The sequence below is a fragment of the Condylostylus longicornis genome, unplaced genomic scaffold (genome assembly GCF_029603195.1).
Source record: "Condylostylus longicornis isolate FDR11 unplaced genomic scaffold, ASM2960319v2 ptg000241l, whole genome shotgun sequence".
NCBI lineage: Eukaryota > Metazoa > Arthropoda > Insecta > Diptera > Dolichopodidae > Condylostylus > Condylostylus longicornis.
Genome location: NW_026578208.1, coordinates 253,025 through 278,813, shown reverse-complemented (window position 1 = coordinate 278,813; position 25,789 = coordinate 253,025). Strand labels below are relative to the sequence as shown.

Below are 25,789 nucleotides of genomic sequence, written 5' to 3'. Positions count from 1 at the left end.
TTTCATAACATTAAAATTAACGGTTATATTTTATTAAAACAAAAATAATTCCATTTATTTCAATTTAATACAACAATAATTATTATCCTGATTTTGTTGGTAAAGTTATTGGAGGAATTGTCATTGGAGGTATTGTCATTGGTGGCATTGTTATTGGTGGTATAGTCATAGGTATTGACGGTAAAGTTAATGGTATTGATGGTAAAGATATTGAGGGTAAGGATATTGGTGGTAAGGACATTGGTGGTAAGGATACTGGTGGCAAAGACATTGCTGGTAAGGGTAAAGACAAAGCTGGTAAAGTCATAGGTACAGTTGGTGGAAAAGTTGGTATTGGTGGTATTGTTGGTGGAAAAGTTGGAATTGGTGGTATTGTTGGTGGAAAAGTTGGTATAGGTGGCATTGTCATAGGTGGTATAGTCATTCCTGAACCTTTCGATGGTATTGTAATACAACTATTAAATATACAAGTAGTAAATGATGGTGGATTTGGTGGGGCTGGTGCTGTCGGTGTTGTTGTTCCAGGTGTAACAGGTGATGTCGTTGGTGGTGATGTCGTTGGTGGTGATGTTGTTGGTGATGTAGCTGGTGATGTAGGTGTTGTAGGTACTGTTGTTGGTACAGTGGTTTGAGCAGAAGCCTTAAAGAAATATCAAATATTATGAAATTTTCGCATTTATATATTAAATTATATTGTTAACAATATTTTCTTACATAATGGACTATTAAAATAATTAAAAATAATAAATTTATTAAAAATTTCATTTTATAAAATTAAAATTAATTTTTATTCTTAAAAATTGTAGTATTCAATTCGAATGATTGAATTGAAATGTTTTGAAAATTTTTCAGTTTTAAAAAATGTTATATTGAATTTTATTAGAATTTTTTGTTTTTGAGTTCTTATAGGTCATTGATCGGTACTAATGTAACAGTAATATTTGTTTAAGTGTTCTTGTAATCGAAAAATAGTTAATAATTTGTATAATAGTTAATATTTGTACTAGTATAGGGGCTTGTGCTTCACATTTTATAAGACAAATATTTTTTCAAGCATTAAATTCAACTAATTTCTAAATTACATAACAATAATATTTCAATGAAATAAAAAAGTTCAGCAATTCTTCTGCATAAAATAAGAAATTGATATTGCTCCTCTTCTGCTTACTTTTCTGCTTCTCGATGAGAGAAAAATACGTAAGTGTTGTAAGAAATTTGGAAATGAGAAGAATTTTTTCTAAATTATTAATCACGTTTTTCTTTCAGAATTGGAAATATTCATGAGAATTTGAAATATTCCGTTATATTGCCTTATAATATGACAATTAATGTGCAAATTTTTCGAAATTTTGACATAATACCTATATTGAGAAGAGTTTAGAAGTTTAATTCATAAGTCTAATTTGATTGTTATTGAATGAACTGAGAATTGAAAATGAGAATTTTAATTCAACATTCTTCCTATAAAATAAAATTGAGATAAATAATGAATTAGATAAATTAGAGTAATAGTAACATAAAAAATGAGTAATTAGATTATTCTTAGAAGTGATAATGATTAGAAGTGTTGCCAATACTGTATAAAATCTGTAATAAATTGACTCATATAAATTAAAATATTATTCAATACTGTATATGAATCATTTACAAAGATTTAATATTACAGAATGATACTCGTATTGCCAGGATATCTTTATGAGCCTGTATGTAAATAAATTCAAGGTCTATATCAATTATTTAAATATTTATGCATTAATTTTTCAAGGTTATTTAAATTTTAGTAGTTATAAAATTTATAATGTGGGACTAATAAAATTTCCTTTTATTGTGAGATTTGTATTTACATATGTGAGCAATATTTGGCGATTCTGTTTAAAATCTACCACCAATAATAAGTCCAATTAAACTTGAATTTTAGTCAAAATATAGAAATAATAGTATATATACATAAGAATATGTATATGTGTATTTATAACAGTTTATTTCAAGGATATTTTATTAAAGAATTTAAAAATCAATCTGGCATTCTCTTATGCCACATGGAGACATACTGAGAGAGAAAGAGAGAGAGACAATGAAGTCATACTATAAAAATTGAATTTTCTTAATCCTATATAATGTGATGAAGAATTTAATTTATGATATAAAAATTTTTTTTTATATATTTTGCTTTTAATATATATATTAAATAATATTATTGTCATAATATACAAATATGTTATACATATGTATGTATGTATTTGAAAATCCTTGTAATATTCTGTATTCGTTTCGGATACAAATGAGAATGAGGTCATATTTTTATATTTATTTATTTAATTTTTTTTTTTTTTAAATTACAAATTCTATTTATAGTTATTCAAGAAAAATGTCTCTCTTATTATTGCTTTTATTTTCTAATTTATAATTAGATTTTTCTTTTTTTTTTTGCTTCTATTGTAATAATGTAGTGTTCGACATGAGGCGTAAATATTTTTAAACCGACATTGGAATTTTTTTTTTTTGTTTTTATTTTATTTTATTCATTTAATTAAATTCCTTTTTCATTTAAAACCCAATAGAAGAGTATAACGTTATCCTCAAGAAAATTTTACTAATAGACAGTGTAATATAAATGAATATTTTATGTTCTTTCGATTTTATTACTATGAGAAATGGGATTGTGTTGCTGAAATTGTAACTCCTCCGATTATTGGAACATTCATAGTAACACTAGCATCGAATGTGAGTTACCAAGACAATTAATAATTTTCAAATTCTATATGTCGAGTATTCTAGGTTGGTTTTCTTAGTTCGCCGGTTTTGAGTGAGAGTCGTTTTTGATAGCTCAATAGCATGTCATTGATGGGAGTCACTTAGAGAATACTATTATCTACGCATATCATTAAATTTATGAGTTAGAAAAAGTAAGTTCTTACTTATACATAAAAAGTATAATTTAGCGATCTATTAATATATACATAATAATTACGAACAAAACGAAAATTCGTTGAACGGGGAAATAACGCTTGTACTGAATCAGGGAAATTGTCTAACGTCACATTTAAAATCGGTGAACAAGAAAATCTCGCCTTGATACTTGCCCGATATATATATATATGATTTGAAAAAGTCAAATAATTTCAGCATAATTTTTTTTTTCGAAAACTTTTAAAAAATTTTTCATATTACTTTTACTCTTAATATAAAACCATGGATATATGAGAACTAGGACTATGATTACCGCTTGATTAATATTGATGATGACGTTGCCTTTATATGAAACTGTTATATGAGAAAAAGCATTTTTTATTGTGAATGATGATTAGTAGGAAATAAAAATTTAATTGTGTGTTTAAATATTTTATTTGTATTTCTTTATAAATATATTTAGTATGCTAATAAATAATTTTTATTTACTTATATAAGAGTTCGCAAAAAAAAAAAATCTAGATGAAATGAAAAATATACATTAATTTTCTACTATTTAGTTAAAGAAATTCTTAAAATGATATCTAAAATTCTATAAATTTGGTTGAATGTTTTATTAAATGAAAATGAAATTTGAATTAAAAATAAAAATATCGAAATAATTCACTAATAAGCATAAGTTAATTGTGATTTTCCAATTGGATTCCATTTTATAAAAATTTACATATATTTTTCAAAATAGAATCAGTTATATTGGATTGAAAGAACGGTTGGCGGGGGGAGCTTATAAGAGTGCGAATTTCGTTCTTATATTAGTTTTTTCAAAAGAATTTCAATAGAAATTAATTAAATTTACTTGATAATTTGTTGTACAAAGAATTCGGAAATAAAATTAAATAAAATTTTGAATTGTGGAAACAATAATTCGTATAACAGTTATATACAAAAATGAATATGATAGTCATTTTATGGCTCTCTCAAGGAAAAGAGTCATGACTCAGTTATGAGTAAAACGGTCATTTATTTATTTTGTATAATGCATTTTGAGTGAGAGAAACTATTTAATATTAATCATCATAATATGCTCTTTTCAAAAATATGAGCGAGTAAAATTCTCGAATTTGAAAAGTTTATTTGACTTATCGAATATTCGGCATGATTTTTAAAGGAAAATTGAAAAATTTAATTGAAAAAGTGATAAAATTTTGAGATATAGAATAATCAGTAATTTATAAATGAGTTTATGATAACATCACAGTTTTAATGACTGTCAACTCTCACGTCTAATGATTTCTTACTATTCTAACAAATCCAGTACTAATTCGGATGAAATTTTTAATAATTTGATTCTATATTTCTGCACATTTATAACACATATATTAACTTTTGATTTCAATGGATAATTTATACTATACTATACTAGAGAATAATAAAATGCAAGTCTGCAAACGCATATTAATTCCACGATATACATATATATGTATACAAAATAAAGTTTAAACTAATTTATTCAGAAATACTTTGCGTGTCACAATAAAATAAACTCGGTAACTTCCTCTATACAATATTTTTAAATTATTTTATTGCCTATAATATTAAATTTTAGTGCAATTTTCATTCAATAATTTAATATATGTATATGTATAAATGGGCTTATATGGTACGTATATAGCCCCACATTTCTTATAATGGTATCCGGAAAATAATGATTAATTTATTTCCTTTAATAATTCAAGATTTATTGTATAAATGTATATTATAATGGTTTGTGAGAGGAAAATCAAAAAAATCGTTTGTTTTCTCTCTTCTTTCTCTTTCGGATATAAGGGCCTTAAATCCTTGAAATATTTAAGATTAAAATTTAACAAAAATCTTTTAAATGTCTTATCTATTTTTCCGTCATTTTTTTGGAAACATTAATCATTCCTATTTGATTGCTGGAACAGAAAAAAAAAATAGAATTTTTTTTTTTTAAATAGAAATTTTCAATTTTAATTGTCTATATATAATAGTGAAATTTTTTCATCTCTTTTCCACTTATTTAATTTTTAAATTATTACGATTACAATGTAATTAACTTTTCCTATATATTTATATATATATATTATGTACACTTAAATAACAAATTTTATATTCTTCGTGAGAAATATATTTTAAAACTGTGATGTCATTCTTATCTCATCAATCATTTGCTCTGTTATTTTCTAAATTAGAAAATAGCCTCTCAATTTTTTTCTAAAATATATATTTAAGAGAACACAAAAAAGAAACTATTTTTTTCCAATTCATTTTGTTATTTCTGTATTAATAATAAAGTTCGGTCAAACCAATGGTTTGTATTGTAGCACTTTTCCCTTCAACAAGTGAAAATTCTGCTTTTAAATACAGTCTACGAGTATGGATACCTATCACACTATTAAAATTATTTTCATTCATATACAAAACTATTTCTAGGATTGCATATATTTAGGATGACGCATATATGCAGTCTTTGAAATAAAGCAAAAATTAATATAAAGAGGGGTTAACATAATGCTCGATTTAAAGGGTTATTTGTGTGAGTTAAGAAAAATAATTATATTTTTTAATGTAATGGAAATTACCGTTAACTTTTTGCGTTTATAGAAATTTGAAAAAGCTTGCGGTTTCGGAAATATAAGGTGTCAAAAATTCAAATTTTACAAATTTCAAGAGGCGATAACTTGAGAGGAGGTGGAGATGGAAAAAAATTTTCTTCTAACAAAATAAACTATTTGTTAATGTCTAAAAGGCCCTAAAGTTTCAAGCTTCTACAGGCTGGGGTCTAGAAGAAAAACGAAATCAAAAATTTGCAAAAAAAGGACTTTAGATAACGGTAAATTTGAACGGCCATTTTGTTTTTCTAAAGTTTAACTATAGTATACCGTGCTAGAGGAAGCAAGCCACTGTCTTTCTGCGTTTGCAAAATTTCAAAAATGCTTATGGTTTCATTGCAACAAATAATTAAAAAAGGCCATTTTTAGGGTTTTGGGGGGGTATAACTTTTAGAGAGGGGGAGATAGGTAAAAATTTTGTTCTACGGAAATAAGTTTCTAGTAAAGATCTATGTACGTACAAAATTTCAGCTTTCTATCTTCAAGGGTGTAGAAGTTTTGTAAACAGACACACGGACGGACGGACGGACGGACGGACGGACGGACGGACGGACAGAGTGAAACTAATAACCACTTTTTTTCAAAAAATTTGTTGGAAAAGTGCTAAAAATATACGGTCGAAAAAATGGTCTATTTCATTTCTTTCCCAATTTTTGAAACATTCCATTTGCTTTTATATCCTTGATCTGTAAAGAATTTTCATTGAGTGTTGGAGTATTCTTTTTTCTCATTACAGAGTTACCAAAATAAATTTCAAATTTGTAAAGAATATTCTCTTCATTATCTTCACCACGGAATGGTATGTACCATTTACAAAAGAATTCAAGAAAGAATTTTGGTTAGTAAATATTGTTAACAAAAATATTTATTGTTATATTAGTCATTATTACTGTGATGACAGTAAAAGTTTGGTGTTTTCAATTTTTTGGTAATTTAGTATACAATGTACATAGATCAAAATATGAGAGTAAGAAAGAGGAATTGAATTAATTATACTGAGACAAAAATTCATATGTCATTTTATATGTTATACTTTTATAGGGTATGAAATTATTTATGAGGAAGGAAATTTTACTGTTATTAGTATTTCTGATATAAAATTGGAATATAAATCAAACACTTAGCATGATAGTAAGTTGTATAATAAGATATATATGCTATATATTTTATTATATCCTGGACTATGAGATGAAAAATTAAGTCTAAAATAATTAATTTCCAAAGGAAATTTGCAAATTTTTCAGGTAATGAATAAAATTTTGGGTGGTATTCGCAATAAAAACTAAATCTATAGTCGAATTTTCTGTGGTTTGATTTTATTGCAGTTTTAAATTCTTCATAAACTTCACAATGCCATAAAATTCCCAATCACTTCCGATTTTATGAGGTGAAATGTGGCAAACCCTAACTTAATTTCAAAAATTACATGTCCTTTTATGAGTCCGAAATTCAATCAAACATTTAAACACTTAATGGCAAAACAAATGACAAAATTGGACAATAAAATTTGCATATTATTTAAGGGCTTGTCCTAACACTAAAAATAAAATTCCTCTTCCCCAGCATTTGCCCCCTTTGTATTTGTTATTTAGTGAAGTTTCAGCGTAAAATTTCCCTAATACTTAAAATTATTAAAAATTTTCTTTTTTAATATTTTTTATAAATATTTTTTTTTAATTTTTGCAATTTCTATTTTTTATTTATTTATATAAATTTTATATTTAATTTTTTAGTTCCTATTTTTTTTTTCTTTTATAATTTTTTGCCTCTATTTAAATTACCCAGTTATTTTTTAATGAAAAATAAATAAAATTGGTTTTTTTTCATTTCTTCTCTCTCAATCTTCTTATTTTTATTTTCTCTATTTAAAATTAAAAATGAAATTGTTAAAACTAAAAAAAAAAAAACAATTCAAAGTCCTTTGTAGTCCTTATTTTCAATTTTCTTTATTATTTTCTAAAAAAGAAAAAAAAATAAATAAACAAAAGTAAAACAAAAGTTTTTCATTACATGACTATAAGTCCTCGAAATGACGGAAAGGAAGATTTCCATTTTATTGTTATATTTTTTTTGCTATACTCGTATACACATAAATATATACGTATACTGTACATAAAAATAAGCTTATAAGAAGTTTGGCTTGCCATATTGTTCTTATATAATATTTTGTAAAAAAATTGTTATTTGCTTTTAGAAAATTTTTAAAATATGCGACTTTGAAGTTAAAAGGCAAAATTTGTTAGAAATATTTGTTTAAATTATATAGAGACTTTCTATACATAAATGTATTTATAGTACAGTAAAATTCCCTTAAAACAAGCCAACTAAATCCAAATATTAGTTCGTAAATACCTTGAAATATTTTGTTTGTAATATAGCGAAATTCGCTAAGTTAAGAGAATTAACAGAAATTTGTAAAAATGCTTTTATAACACTACACAATAATTTGTTTTCAAAAAATATTTTCAATAGGGAAATTCGTTATAATAGTGAATCAGCCAAAGATGAAAGTTTTAGACAGTTTATGGAAAAATTATAAAGATGTTTGTAGATGGAAAAATATGACACTAGTTTCTTCCCTGAAATTTCTTGTGTAATATCGATTTAGTCTAGTTTTATCATTTTAAGAATCTCAAATTAATCTTAGTGCTGTGGGAATAATTTTACTATTTAAGGGGGGTTTCTATATTTAATTTCAATTACAGCGTTTGAATTTAAATATTTGGTTTTTTTCGTTTTTATAATTTGAATATTTTTTTTTTTTAATAAATTCAGGGGATCTGGTAATCGAGTTTTTTTTTCATTAAGTAATTTTTTAAAATAGACACACACATGTATATACATCGTATATAAATATCATATAGTTCATTGTATATTTAGAAACTATATTTACTATTACAGGGTGTGAAATTTAGAAAATATTTAAAAATTTTATGGCATTCACGTTTAAAAAATTTTAAATTGTTTTCAAATTTTATAACCAAAAACCTTCTTTACTTATTAAATTCAACAAATACATATGTATAACGTAGATACATATGTATAACGTAGAGTATAATATGTATTTCATTTACTTTTTTCTAACTCTCGTACGTAGTCTGCACAATTTTACAAAGGTTTATTTGACAATGTATATACACTTGTATTATCTAAAATGTCAATATAAGATTGCAATTGATTGCAATTAACCTCTTTCTTGTGTCACTACTTATAATTGAATATTAAACTCATTCGACATTTCACAATTTTTTTCTTGTCAAAATTTTCTCATATCCGTACTTTACTCATTATTAACATTTTTGATTTTGACAACGCGTAAGTAGTTTTTTTTCTGTTTTTTTTCCTAGTCACTACAGGATGTGTTCAATTTGGTTATCTTATATGTATATGCTTATACTTACGTATTCTACGTACCCATTTCAATAGGTAATTTAGATTTTCGATTTTTATTATGTGGTGCACCCGGTACTCGTATAGGTATATAAAAAATATAAAAAAATAATAAAGAAATGAAAAATTAAGAATAATTGGGCGAAACCATCAGCCTGTCATAAATAATATTCTACAAATAATATTACATTTATACATAAATATACAGGGGTAATAACGTAAATGTATGTATGTGTATATAGAAATCCATATGTATAGAATGAAAAATAAATGAAGAGAAAATGCAAAACCAAAAAAAAAGAAAAGCTTTATAAATCAATAAATGAATAAATAAGCTAAAGAACAGAAAGGAAATTATTTTAATACATACAACATGTGTTTATATAGAATGAAATTCAGAGGATTTAGAAATATAATGCAGGCTATATTTGTGAGTATGTGTACGTACATATATTGTTATAATAAATATAACAACTCTTTGTTTCTTTGTTATACAGAAAGCGTTAAAAATTCCTTTTTTTTTCTCGGTTTTTTTTTTTTATATAGGTAATTTTTTGTTTTGTGTCATAAAAATTTCTAAAAGTATAACGCTTATAGGTTGCTGTCACCTTAATTGTATTACAAGAAAAGTATGCATATACATACAAATACATGAATATTTGAAAGGATGTATGCCTAGTATGTACATAATATAAAATGGGAGAGGGGAGGAATAACCAAAAACATTTATACCGCAAGTTTAATTTTATACTTTTTTTTTGTTGGGAGGAATGCCTTATTTCAAGGTTTCTAAATAAATTTCTATTATTTCTACATACATATACTTATGTACTCGTATATACATAAAACAAATTATTGATTAATATGCATTAATGTAATAAAGTAAGTCCTATATAGATAAAAGCAATTTGCTATAAATAGACTCTTATAATGACTTTTCAATATTCAAGGGCAAAATATCATTCATTATTTTCACTGTAAATTATCACATAACGGTATATAATAATTATTATAATGTAAATATTTGGACAATTATTATTTACATACATATATACGACTTAAACAATGTGTATGTGGGGACTTAAATTTTTTGAACCTATTTAATTGCATATTAACCAAATTTTATTTGGGAATTATCACAAGGATTTCTTGTAAAAATAAATTAATTATTTGTGCTGCTGCCTAATATTATAAATTTTCATAATACATATTATGTAGATATATGTACCTATACATATAATGAGTTTAATTTTAATTCAAGGTTGCAAAGCGTACAATTAGTGAGATATCACTTAGATCGCAGTTTACTTTTGAGAAGAGAAAATTTTACGATTTTGAATCGTTTCAGAAAGACAAAAATATCCATATTTTAACGACATTTCACAACAATAGCGTTCCCGACAGACATTTTTTCATTTCTTGGTGATTTTTCATAAAACTTCCGTTCCAAACAGACACTTTTTCATATTTTTCTATTATAAAAAGAAAATTTTTTGTGTTATAGAGTAGTAAGCGGGGTACGTAACCTTTTTGAGAAGAGGGGGTACGTAGCCACGTAGTAAAAATCGAATAAAGTATTTACCGAGTTCGCAACTTTTTAAAGAAAAATAACAAAAAAAATCACTTTTTTCTGGAATAGCCCGTAAATTTTATCGATTATTATTAATTAACATGACATACCTACATTGTAAATGTACATGTCCTTTGGATTATGAATTATTTATTATTATATACCTACATATTAAATATATAATTAAGTTGCATGTTAATATAATTTGTTTTTTGTTCACCTTATACAATTTGTACTTATAATAATCTATAAATTTGTTGGAAAAGTAATTAAGGGAGTTGAAAGTAATAAAAATGCTGAAAGAATTTTATGTATGTATTAAAAATAAATATTAAGTATGTAATGAAAATATGTACATACATTATTACATTGATAAGTAATTATTTTATTGACAGGACCGTAAAATTTAATAATATCGATGTCCCTGACTTTAAAACTACGATATTACGAGGTTAGTACATGGTACTCTTACAAAACTGAACCATCACATACTGTTTTTAGCTATCATTTAATGAGAATTTCAATCTGATGTCGTGTGTAGGCAATTTTTTCAAAGTAAGTCTTTAAGTATGCCAAATTTTGAATACAATTCTATTTCTTTTTCTTTACGGTCACTGATATTTTATCTTGTGTAGTTAGCGATCACAGGTCGGTACGATAACTTATACGTTGCCGTCAGAATATTTAGCAAATGAATATTTTGCAGGCATTTGTTTAAGAACAATTGCAGTTTATTTTTTGTGTCTTCCTGTACAAGTCACCTCACTGAGTGTTATAGCAGGATCGACTATTATTCGATTACTAGCAGTTTTGTTTTGACTATAATAAATTCTATTACAATTTGAATATTACGAAATACGAGAAATTTTCCGGCATTTTGTAATAAATCTAATAGTGCGGTCTCTACTTAAATACGTCAGAAATTTGTTACACAATATACGTACATATATCAATATTTTCAGGAAAATAAATTAATTTTTTTTATATAGCTATTGACAAAATATTGTAATCTTTAGGCACTTCTTAGAAAGGAAAATGAACCTTCAGAAAATATGCTATGAGAAACAATAAATTAGGAGAGAGAAATATTCATAATTTTTCTAATATTTTGTTTTTTTTCGCTCTTTCCTCCCAACTACGTTTCATTTTAAAGTTAAAATGGAAAAATGTTTAAAATTTCAATAAAGCAAAAAAAAACAAAAAAAAATAAATAAGAATTATTCCCTAAAGCTTTTAAATTGAATTTTCCTTTTTTATTACGTATAAAATTCTGGAAAATAAAAAATAAAAAAATAAATGATAGAAAAAGAAAGCAAAAAATGAATTGAAAAAGGAAAGAAAATTAAATTTATCTCTTACGTTACAGTTATTACTATAGCATTGCATTCTCATTTCTGTATCAACATCAAAACATTATTATCATTATCAACATTGAAGATAGTGTGTATAAAGGAGAATATAATGTTAAAGAGCATTGACCTAAAACCATAAAAGAGCGGCAAGCGCAAGGCAAGGCCTGTTTTATTTTCTTATTATTTTTTTTTATTATTACGCTTTTATATGCGCTCACATCATGTGGATGTACTACAGCAAATTATGTGTATACGATTTTTGTTGCAAAACATTTATTATTTTGCAAAAATTATATATGTATGTATGCTCAAAAATTATGCTCAACGATGTGACTGTATGCAAATTGTTTTCTTTAAATTTTCTAAATGTTTTTTGTTTTCTCTATGAATTTGTTGACTTTAAGTAGAAAAATTGTTGGCCAGAGTGAAAGAGTTAAAGATTTTTATTTTATTTTTTATTTTTAGCACTTTTCCAAAAATTTTTTGAAAAAAAGTGCTTATTAGTTTCACTCTGTCCGTCCGTCCGTCCGTCCGTCCGTGTGTCTGTTTACAAAACTTCTACACCCTTGAAGATAGAAAGCTGAAATTTTATATGTACATAGATCTTTACTAGAAACTTATTTCTGTAGAACAAAATTTTTACCTATCTCCTCCCCTCTAGAAGTTATACCCCCCCAAAACCCTAAAAATGGCCTTTTTTAACTATTTGTTGCAATGAAACCATAAGCATTTTTGAAATTTTGCAAACGCAGAAAAGCAGCGGCTTGCTTCCAATAGCGCGGCATACTATATTTGAACTTTAGAAAAACAAAATGGCCGTTCAAATTTACCGTTATCTAAAGTCCTTTTTTTGCAAATTTTTGATGTCGTTTTTTTTCCAAACTACAGCCTGTAGAAGCTTGAAATTTTAGGAGCTTTTAGACATTATCAAATAGTTCATTTCGCTAGAAGAAAATTTTTTTCCATCTCCACCCCCTCTCAAGTTATCGCCTCTTGAAATTTGTAAAATTTGAATTTTTGACACCTTATATTTCCGAAACCGCAAGCTTTTTCAAATTTCTATTAACGCAAAAAGTTAACGGTAAATTCCATGAAATTAAAAAATATAATTATTTTTCTTAACTCACACAATTAACCCTTAAAATCGAGCATTATGTTAACCCCTTTTTATATTAATTTTTGCCTCATTTCAAAGACTGCATAAATCATTCATCCTAAATATATGCAATCCTAGAAATAGTTTTGTATATGAATGAAAATAATTTTAATAGTGTGATAGGTACATAGACTACATAGACTGTATTTAAAAGCAAAATTTTCATTTGTTGAAGGGAAAAGTGCTACAATACAAACCATTGGTTTGACCCAACTTTATTCTTCATACTTTTCTTATATTTTGATATTTTAGAAAGAAAATTTAATTATATTTATTTTACTTACTCGTATTTTCATTTTTCATTAGTGCGTAGCTCTTATAAAAAAATTAAATTAAAGTTCTTTTTCCAAAAAAAAATGTTGAATCTGTCAGAGTAATCTTATAATAGAGAAGAACATTTTATGAAACTAAAATACATATAGTCAAGATAATTAAACTAACGAAATTAGTTTAATTTTCGAAAGAGAATTTGAAATATTTAGAATGTCAACAGAGCAAATATAGGAAAAAATTAAAAATAAATATAGGAATATATTAGACATATTATTTCCAAAATATTATAGGTGACGTTCTTAACTCGCTAAATTAAAAGAATATAATAGTGCGATTCTGATTCAGTTTTCGGATTACTGATAGTTTATAAGGCACAAAAACTCCCTTGGGGTGTGGGTCTAATCTGTGGTACAACTCGGCTTGAAGATCTTCTTTCGTTTTTCGGAACACTGCAAACAGAACTATATATTACGCAACCAGAGAACTGTGTCCAAGAGCGAATTTGCATTGCGGGACATTGTTTTATTGACGAATATCCCAAGAGGATGGGCCGCCCTGCTAATAAATTCTATTTTATTTTTGGCGTGGATCTGTTGTTTTCGAATAAATATTCCGCAGTTATCCAAAATATGTACATATGTATGTAGTTATTTAGAATTATTTGTATATAGCAGATATTGATATAATTTGAAGACATAAATATAGTGTTAAAAAATTTTTTTCTTCTTATTCTTAGTTTCTTTTTGTTGTCAAAAATAATTTTTCTAAAAATAAAATTTTCTTTAATGTGTTTAATATTTTGTAAAAATGTTATTTTATTATAGAGTTAATGTGATTTTTACTTGCCAACATTTACTAAATCTGTATGATATAAACATATTTTTTTACGTATATAACGTGTATAATATGTACAACATATGTATATTAAGGTCCTTTGGCATTAATGTCTAACATCAAACCATTAAAAATGAATTCTTTTATCCATTAAATTTTACTTTAATTTTATTTCTTAAGTTAAAAGCAAAGAAAAGTTTTTTTACAAAATATATACATAAATATATACATATATACATATGTATAAATCCAATGAAATATTTTATGGCATAATGTCAAATTAATTTAATTCTCACATTTAAGGAAAACCATTTATATAACGTATATTACATATACATATACGTATGTGTAGCAAGAGAGTGAGAGAGTCTTCTTATTCCTTGCATAATTTAATTTTTGCGATAACTTTATTTTCAGACATTTTAGTAAATTTTTTTGCGTATTTTGTCCAAAACTTTTTTGTTTTAAATTATATTTGAGAATTTTTGTTTTTGTTACTTTAAAAGTATGCTTAATGAAAGTAAATTACTATGTAATGTATTTTAGAATAAAATTTTTTCTCAACATTTTTAACCTTAAATTCACAATGTTAAACTTTACAGACTTCAAATTTATGAAATGTGTCATTTAAAATTTTTTCCATATTATTGGGGTTTTACAGTTTATTATTTTATAAATTTTCACTTAATATTAGATTTCTAGTATATTTAAATAATATTTTTAAAAAAATTATGTAAATTATGAGGTACAGAACATAAATAATAATATTGATTTTAGGTTTTCTTTAGAGAACTTGGTTAAACGACTAGCTATGTGCATTCTGCATACTTAAATTTATATTGTGAATTTGTAAAGCTAGACTATAGTCAGCAAATATGTCAAAATATATGTTAACATGTGAACTTGAAGTAAATCGTAAAATTAGCCCATTAAGATTTGTTAGCTGGAGCTAAAATTCCAGTAAGGTTTTACACGTTTTTTAACAATTTTTTGTATTATAACAAAAATAATAAACATCTGAGGTGAAATTTTAATTTTTAATTTTTCTTTTTGCGATATAAGTATAAGGTGTGAATGATAAGAGCACACCTATAAAAATTTTGCAAAAATGTTATTTTAAAAAAAAAGTTTTAACAAAATAAAATAATAATTGATTTCCAATTTATAAAACTTTTGAAATGGTTGGTTTTTTCCAATACCTTAATTATTTCATAAGAACAATATAAATTTATTAAAATGGTGTAATTATTCGGTAAATAAATACTCATCTCTTTTCAGGAAAATTTTTGGAAAAAAAAAACTATTCACCATATTGTTGTTAAGCTTGTGTTTTCTATTACAATCGTATATTTAAGACAAAACCGATTAATATTGTTATAATATCTTTGATTCTATCTTAATGGAACCGTGGAAGAGTCATGCAAATAATTAATTTAACTTCTTCCATTAAATCCTAGCGGTTTGTTATGGAACTGTTTTCGAGAAAACTATGATACCTATAAGTAAATATTTTTTGTACAACTTTCAAAAATAATGAAAGTGTGAATTTCAATGAGTATTTTAATTACTCATATTCCATTATTTATATAGGGTCCAAACATTTTATGAGATTTACTTAATTATAAAATCTTTTTTCATTAAAGCACAAGCTTTGTACATAATTATTTTATAAGTTTGTTAAAATAAGTGAATATTGCATAAAATATGGAAAATAATATTAAGTTTTTTTTTTTAAATATTTAGAAAAAACTTGTATGCGTCTATGGAACCAAAATACTCGTATAAATGAGAAAATATTATTAGCTCTTTCTTTTATATATTTTTCAAAGGATATTTTATATCAAGGACATTTTGAATGTGTGTTTTAAAAAACTTTAATTCTTTTCTTTTATAATTTTCATTTTAAAAGTCTGTAGGTATAAACATAAATACATATTTAAAGAGAACCAGCCCAACCATATACATAAAATGTGTGCATAAAGCAAACATTTTGAAGAATATAAAAATGTTGTTAATTAAAATTTTATAAAATAATTATTTTAAAATATTATGGATTATATAATATAAATTTTCACATAATAAATTAAAAGTATGTATGTATGTATGTTGTGTATACAATATAAAAATACAGACAAAAATGGAAATAAGGCTAATGAGAGTCTCTTGTTTTTCATGTGATACGAAATACGAACAATAAGAGAAGAGAGTATTTTTTTTTCAAAAATTTTTTCATTTAAGAAATGTGTCGCCTTTGATTTCATTATTAAATTCCAAGTTTTTTTTTCTAGGTCGTTATAAAATTTTGTATTTACTTCAATATAAATTATGATGGCAATTTGTTTTTTTTTTTAAATAAGGACTTCTTTTTTATAAGCGAAAAAGGGTGACGCATTCATTTTTCATTTGTAAATTTTTCTGTTTTATGTTGAAGTTTATTTTGTTTATTTGCTTTTAAAGTGACTTACTTGTTGATGTTGTGTCATATATTACTGTTTATATATATACACATACATACACATATAAAATAGTTTGAGAGAATTCCGAATAATTATTTAAAAAATTTCGAAATTTTCTTAAATAAACCCGCCTGAATTCATTGTTAGCAATCTAAGGCACTGTACAAATATGTACTTTACAGGCGTAATCAATATAGGCTTAATAAGTGCAAAGCAAAGATTTTTCTCACCGCACGGATCAGAAAATTCTTTTGCTCACCTTATTATTTGAGATCGATAGTATTGGTAACCATAGTAGGCGTCGAAAACAAACATTTCGTCTTGCATTAACCAAAACATTACGATTACTAAGATTAATCCATCTCAGAACATTGCCATCTATGTGGAAGCTTCTTGAAGGTATCAAAAAAACCTACGACAATGTAAATTGTCAAAACCCTCCAAGTTAATTTATAACACAAAATAATCAATCTCAGAGAAAACTGAGAAAATGTAATCCTAATCAACTAATTTCGCGTTCGGTACAAAACCTGATATGAATTACCACCACGGTGAATTATTATTATTTGTCGATATAATGAAAAGAAACAAGTTATTTAATGGTGAATTCTATCAAAAACTTTACTCACCTTACTGAATATGATGTCAACCTGATCATCGTGCTTCGCTACATTCATTATGATAAATAATAAATACGACTTAATTTGATATCATACAGAAAAATCGCTTTAGGAACATATCATATGGTTGTGCTTCATATGAATAGGTAGAACAAACCACTATATCTCGCCGAATAACTCCTTCACAATTGACGTCATCTGAAATCAAAACCAATGAAAATAAGTAAAGTCATTTGCGAGCTCAAAAACAAATTTTTTCAAAACAGAATGTTTATCAGCCAAAAGAGGTACAGGAGGAATGGCATGGGAAGATTAGAAATTATAATAGATTCATAACAAATAAAAAGATTGGATCCATAGTTTTAATAGTCAATAAAGTTTTAAATATGAAAATTATATTAAAACTATAATGTAAATGTCAATAACATAATTAAAAAGAATATATCGTGGGAATTTTTGGGAAGTGTGAGAAAAAAGTAATATTTTAAAATTACAGGATTACAAACGTATGTGTACGAGTATTTCTGTTTGAACTTCGGTAACCTTTCTATAAGTTATTCGCATTCATTTCTTAGAAATTTATTTATGTACATATAAATAAAACAAAACACAACACTTAAAGAAATTTACTGAATCAATGACTTTTTAAAAATAATTATAGAGCACAATATTTTGAAGACAATGTCGCGAATAATGTATTGAAAAGGTAAGAAACAATGCTACACACCATAATTTTAAATTTCCACTGTTATCACTTTTGTGTAAATGCTAATATTTGTGTATGTGTATGTATTTAACAAAAAAAATTGTATTATTCATTTTTGAAGTTTTCATTGTTTGTTTTTTTTTTATTTAACAACTTGTTTTTCTTTTATTCTGTTTTTTTTTCAAAAAGAAGCTACTGTATGTATAACGTTAATTATTGACAACTTTATTTACTTGACTGATAAAAAAAAAATAACATATAACAGTCAATGTAACGTCAATTGAATTTTATGTTTTTTATCTCTCTACTGTTTATGTCACTTTAAAAAAAAAGGAAAACAATTGACAGAAAAAAATAATACAACAAAATTGATAGATAAACTGTTAAGTAAATATGTGTATAGGTAAAAATTAAATGTGATCAGCTTATAACCGATCCGTACTTGTATATTCAAGAGACTGACAAAAAATATTAATTATAAAAAACCGCTTTTGCATTATTACCATTAATTGACAGAGGCGCCTGTTTAGAACTTATTTTCTTGAATATAATATTTCCTTAAAATATTTGTTAGTTCGTTTCATTGATATGAAATACTGCAAAATAAATAACAATATCTGTAAATATTACATTAAATACGGTAAAAAATGTAAAACAGACTACTTGTAAGAGTTTAATGGTTCAAATCCCGGATACGCTCAAAAAACGGTAAAAGCAAACTAACAGGAACACTACATACATACATACATATTATATGAAAAGTTATCCAGCTGAAATTGAGATGATGGCAAGAAAGACTCCAAGAATGCGAAGTACATTCCTCTTAAATTTTTGACATGTGAAATTTGATTCGAAAATAATGCCTCTCTTACTGTATAAAAAAAAAAAATATATAGTAAGTAAAGTTTAGTAAAATGTATATTAGAGAGAGATAGAAACAGAGGGTGACAGAGAGTTGTCATACAATTTTTAAAACGACATTTTAGAAAATGATTGATTTAAAAAATGTTTTAAATACAAGTTTTACAAGATTTAATGATCTTTTCATGACTTAAGCGTATACACGTATAAACGTGTATTTAGAGTTTTATCCTGTACATACAATATGTGTCAAAATAATCTAATTGACAATTTATTGATTTATGAATTAGTTTAGCAAAAAAAATGTATATAGATATAATATAAACAATGTTATTGATCAGAGAATAAAATTGAAATTTTTAATATATACAATATAACTTATATGATAGGGTTAGGTAGCAATAGTGATTTGACAGCGCGTTCTGTTTAGCAATCTTTGCGTCAATTCTTAGATATGAGGCGTGCTGTGTTGTAACTATTCTTGATTACTAGAACACACCACACAAGAACGTATTTCCAAGAAATCTGCTCTTTGATTTACGTAAATGTCAAAAAACAACTTGATATGCTATAATATTATTAAATATACGAACAGGAAAAGCATTAACTTATATATACATACGAGTACGTATAATTTTATGAAATGCAACTTCGTATAATATGCTGTTACCTTAACTTCCGAATCAGTATATGTACATATGTACATACTTGATCAATGTCATTCACATAAGTGCAATGCATGTATATGACATAATACATATGTACATTAAAAATGTCCCATCTTTTATTTACTTTTTCAATTGGAAATAATAGCTACTGTAAATGACATTGATATGAATGAAATCATTGTAAGAGCTACAAAATTATTTTCTTTTTACATTTTTATGTAATAAACAAAAAAAAATAAAATTTAATTGTAAATATTTATTTATTTGTCAAAAAAAAAAGTTCAATAAAACATACATACATACATATAAACAAACAAATAAGCTCTGAAAAATTTCAGCGTATTTCACACAACGTACCTATGATATATGTATGTATGTAAAATTTTGTAATTTTATTTATTTATTAAGTTAAATTCGTATACTTGTAAATTGTAATATACATATGTATGTATGAATGTACATACATACATGCCCATGTAAAAAAAATTATCTGTTTCGAATTAAAAAACAACAAAAACAAAGTTTTTTTAAAATACCGAGTACAAAAACACTCTGACATGTAAGAGTAAATATTCGATTTGCGTATTCAAGCGGGTGTTGTCGTTCTGCACTATAAAAATTGCGCCGTACGGAAAAAAATATACATGCAAAATTTCTTTAATATGTATATATTCACTTAGAGACTGTAACATACGAAATAACATAATTTTTGTTCGTTTTTAACTCCTCTTCAATTTTTCTTTCATGTGACTTCTCTGACAACCCTGCTTCACTTTTGAAATTTATTACTATTTTACTACGTTTGTGTGAAGTACTTTCGTGCTCGATTACTATTTCTGTGTAATAAATTGTATATAAAAATATTTTTATTAATTTTTGTTACGATGGCAACATTTTAAAATACGACAAGTACAACTACTTTAAATGAGGCTTTATGTCGAAACAGCAGCAGGTGTATAATACATATTGTTACATAGGTATGGTACATTCATTGTTGTTGTTGTTGATTTTTTTTAGTTGTAAGTTTGTATTTCATGCTGTTGTTCTTGGTTTTTCTGTTTTGTTTTTTAATTCTGTTATCAAAATACATAATTTATCTTGTGTTGTAAAACGAATGATAAAAACATTCTTTTTTTTTGTACACATAAGTGGGTGACAAATTAATATTTTATGGGAAAGTTATAAAAAAAAAACAAAAACAATGGCATAACAAAATGGGGCGAATGATAGAGCGAAAATTAAAAATGTAATAAAGTTGGGTCAAACCAATGGTTTGTATTGTAGCACTTTTCCCTTCAACAAGTGAAAATACTGCTTTTAAAAATCTATGTATATCCACCACACTATTAAAATTATTTTTATTCATAAACGAAACTATTTCTAGGATTGCATATATTTAGGATGAACGATTTATGCAGTCTTTGAAATAGATAAAAATTAATATAAAGAGGGGTTAACATAATGCTCGATTTTAAGGGTTAATTGTGTGAGTTAAGAAAAGTAATTATATTTTTTAATGTCATGGAATTTACCGTTAGCTTTTTGCGTTTATAGAAATTTGGAAAAGTTTGAGGTTTCGGAAATATAAGGTGTCAAAAATTCAAATTTTACGAATTTCAAGAGGCGATAACTTGAGAGGGGGTAGAGATGGAAAAAAATTTTCTTCTAACGAAATAAACTATTTGTTAATGTCTAAAAGCTCCTAAAATTTTAAGCTTCTGCAGGCTAGGGTATAGGAGAAAAACGACATCAAAAATTTGGAAAAAAAGGACTTTAGATAACGGTAAATTTGAACAGCCATTTTGTTTATCTAAGGTTTGACTATAGTATACCGCGCTAGGGAAAGCCAGCCGCTGCCTTTCTGCGTTTGCAAAATTTCAAAAATGCTTATGGTTTCATTGCAACAAATAGTTAAAATGGGCCATTTTTGTGGCTTTGGGGGGGTATAACTTCTAGAGGGGGGGAGATAGGTAAAAATTTTGTTCTACGAAAATAAGTTTCTAGTAAAGATCTATGCATGTATTAAATTCCAGCTTTTTATCTTTAAGAATGTAGAAGTTTTGTAAACAGACACACGGACAGACGGACGGACGGACGGACGGACGGACGGACAGAGTGAAACTAATAAGCACTTTTTTTCAAAAATTTTTTGGAAAAGTGCTAAAAACAAACAAAAAAAATAAATAAATATACATAAATGCATGTTCATGTGTATGTTTATTTAACATATTATAAAATATTAGAAAATGTACAGCAATTTTGTGTAGAACATTTTAAAAGTTTTTTTTTTCACATCTGAACATGCAATTGTGGAGTGTCATTACGGTAAAATAGGTTGCACTCAATGCAATAACATTCCTACCTATACATGTATAGAAACTAACAAAAAAAACATTAAAAGAACTTGTTTTACAACTAATAAAAATATTTTTTTTTTGCTTGATGTTGAAATTCATAGTAAAGATGAATTCAGGTAAACGCGTATACTTTATGTTTGTATGATGTATGTAAATGCTGTTGAATTAAAAATTGTATATTAAGCTGTTCCACGGTGAATTGAGTATTTATAGATGCTTTTACAAGAGGGTATGTAAAATGAATGTACTCAAGAATTACAAAATTAAAAAAGAAACAGAATCCATATAATAGAAAGGGAGAAAATAATTTCTTCTGACGTTCAAGACGATGGACGTTGCTATAATTTCGGAATTCAATCAGTCAAGCATTGTTTATTGATTTTGTATGATTCGAACATAAAAGTTGGTGTTAGTTTGATGTGAAACTGTATGATTAGATATTAAAATGTGATTCAATTGTCATGATGAGAAAACCATGATGACTGATCGATAAATTAAACCACAAAACCAAAAAAAATTATTTTTGCTATGTTTTTCAAAAATCTTATTGTATTTTTAAGAAAAATTGCCAATTAAAAACTGTCAAGTTCGTCAGCCTTTTTAAGCTGTCAAATTTACTATAATAAGTTTGATTAAACTGTCATTTGAATAACTTAAATTAATTATAAATGTAAAAATATACACAAAATAGGTGTGATAATTTTTTTAATGTTTTTTAATTTTATGTTTAATTGATTAAAATAATTTTACGTAGGTATGTAATTATTCTGCGCTTTTATAAACGTTACTATATACTTATATTAGCAATTAACATAAGATTTGTATATGTATGTGTAGGTATCATATAACCAAAAATATATTTTAAAGTTGTCATTGACTTTTTTGTATAATAAGAAAAAGTGGAACAACAAGTTTTATTTTAGTTTTTTTTTTTGTGTAAAAAGAAAGAAAGAATTCAATTAATTCTTTATTTTGGATAAAATAATTAATTAATGTGAATGTAATCAAAATGTTGATACGCCTTAAAAATTTAACTATTAATTGATGCCTTATACGAGTATATAAAAGTAGTAAAAATATTTAAGATTAATTTATTTTTCCATTCGTATATTTTCTTTTTAAAGATTAATAATATACGATGATCTCTTTTTCGTTTTTTAATTTCAATTGAAATTTCAATTGAAATTTATTGTCAAAAAATTTGTCATTCTCAATCAATTTCTTTTTTTTTTAAAAAGAAAAACATGATTAAGGAAAGTTATAAATATTCAATTGAAAAATTTATCATTTAATTTATTTTAAATACTTCGAATCGAATTCTGGTATTTTTCTTGAAAAAAACAAGATATTTGGCATGCTATAGAATGTGATTGCAATTGAATTCTGTCAGATATGTTGGTACCAAATGCTGACGTAAATTGTTGTAACCTATGAAATTAATTTTTGAATATTTTGAATAACATTTTCAATATTGTGAATAATTTTTGATTAAGATTTAGTGTGATTATTGAATTTAGATATTTTATTAAGTTGAGATAGAGTGTTTGAGTTTCGAAATTTTTAATACATATAAAAATTCAATAAATATTTTTTATCGAAATTATTAGTTTTTGTTTATTAGTAAATAGCTGCAATAAAAACTATATTTTATAATAATTTTGTTTCTTTCAAATAAATTTACTTATTTTGGTATTTTTAAATTAAAATGAAAATGTGAATTTTATCAATAAAATTAAAATATTTTAGAGAATTTAATTTGCGTTGGTAGAATATTTGGCAAACTCCAATGTATTTAGCGCCTAAGTAATTCATACTTGTACCTATATTGCTTATTAATATTGTTTGGCCTACTTGCTCTTCAAATAGGAGATATTTTTCAAATAGTCACAATGTATAACATTTTATAACTGTGCTGGTCTTGGTGAGGATTAATTTTAACGGCTATTTTATTTTCTTATTGTTCTATTGTGTTGTGCCGCAGCAGAAAGAGCGTGCCGTTCTGCTTTTACAGAATTTAAAAAATACTTGTGGTTTTGTTACGATAAATGGCTGAAAAATGACATTTTTATGACTTTTGGAGGCAATAACTTTGGACCCCCCCTCCCCCACCGCTAGTAAAGTAAGTGTATCCAGTAATTATCTCTAGTAAAGTAAATGAATAAACTTAAATTTCCAGCTTTCTATCTCAAAGGGTATGTAAGTTTTGTAAACAGGCACATGGACGAACGTTCGGACAAAATGAAACCATTAAGAACTTTCTCTCAAAATTTTTTTTTTTTTGGAAAAGTGCTAAAAACGAATTTCAAAAGTTAATTTATAAGAAAAATATAAATAAATTTTCCACTAGATCACAATTTTATAATCAAAAATTTATATTAAGTACCAAATATTTCGTTTCAAATACATTATTATTACCATTAATTCACTGCAATAAATAAAATGTTGATTTTAATCAAATTGAAAGCAAATGTTAAAACAATTACTTTTAAAAATATTACCGTATTAACATAAAATGTAATCAAAATAATGAATAGCATGTAACTCATTATATTTATTAAAAGCTAGGCGAAACTGCTAAGTCTACTTTAATACAAAATTGGAATAAACGAATTTTTAAATTCTACATATAGGAAGCTGTGATCGTTAGTCGGATAACTTTATGATGGATAAGTTAACAAAACAACATGAATACATGGGGTGGGCAATGAAAGAAATAATGATTTAGCTAGGTTCGGGTCGACTACTGACGAGACAAAATTTTATCATTTGGCACTTCGGCCGTTGGCCATGCTTGCGTGTCTTATAGATAAGGAAATTAGGAGAAGGGAAGAAGTTTTTTGGTATGACGTCCATGTGTGCGGCGCAAACAAGGCGTCATGAAAGAATATCGGCTCTATTGGCTTTGGTGTTGCAGTCAGAATATTCAAGGTATCGCGTCATCGAACATTTGCCGGGGTCGCCTGACTGTTGAGGAAGTAGAGGACGTGCATCATGCCCTGTGTGAATATTCTTGTTTTCTGACTTATCAGGTTTTGATTTTTAATGAAAAATATATTGTGTATTCTGAATGCAATTACTTAATTTTTATTTGATATTTTAAATTATTGAACAAATATAAAATTTTAGTATTTTATTCGATTTGCTAATTTAATATTTCTATGCATTTTAGTTAAAATATTTAAAAAAGAAAACAAATTAATAATTAAAAATAAATAATATTTTTATTATTGCGGTCATTATGTAATTTTAAATTTGATCTTTATTTACACTTCGCCCAATAATAATGTACAAGGTTTTTATTTAAAAATTTGTTCGTCATTATTTTAATAGAAAATTTGCTCTCAAAATGGTTACACGTAATTTGTATATAATAAATAAAATTTGTAAAGCTATTATTTTTATAATTTACTTATTAATATTATTATTTTTTTTCATAATTTTGAAATATAATAAAATATCTAAAGAATATGAAATATCAATAAGAATTTATAAATCATCATTAATTATTCGCACAATTTATTTTATAACTGGGTCTTTTTCATTAAAAGAAATTAGAAGAATATTTTATGCGGGTACTATGGACAAATATATTTCTACAATTTGTTATACATTATTTATAATGATATTATTAATAATATTTTATAATATTATAAAACATTCATTATTTCTCCGAATAAATGAACTCAAATTATTTAATATCATTTATAAAATTCATAAAAAAATTATTAATATAATTGAATTTAATTATGTTTTTAATATTCGTTTATTAATTATGTTAATTTTTAAAACATTTGGTTTTTGTTCAGCTGCTACAATTGATATATCATTTTTTTATTCGATGTGGAATAATATAACATATTTAGATTTAATTTATTATTTTCTATGGCAATATAATTGGTTATTCTTTTGTATATTAACTAATGTATATTTCATAAGTTTATTAATAATGGGAATTTATTTTGAAAATATTAATAAAAATTTACATTTATTAATTAATATAATA

General features: G+C 25.3%; 1 protein-coding gene across 1 annotated transcript; it reads right to left on the bottom strand.

Moving 5' to 3' along the window:
• Positions 1 to 82: 82 nt before the first annotated feature.
• On the bottom strand, positions 83 to 16,601 carry LOC129616584 (uncharacterized). Its single transcript, XM_055532207.1, has 2 exons — positions 16,584 to 16,601; positions 83 to 640 (listed from the first exon to the last, which is right to left on the bottom strand). Exons 1-2 carry the CDS (start codon positions 16,599 to 16,601, stop codon positions 83 to 85), a joined length of 576 nt encoding a protein of 191 aa, XP_055388182.1.
• Positions 16,602 to 25,789: the final 9,188 nt, after the last annotated feature.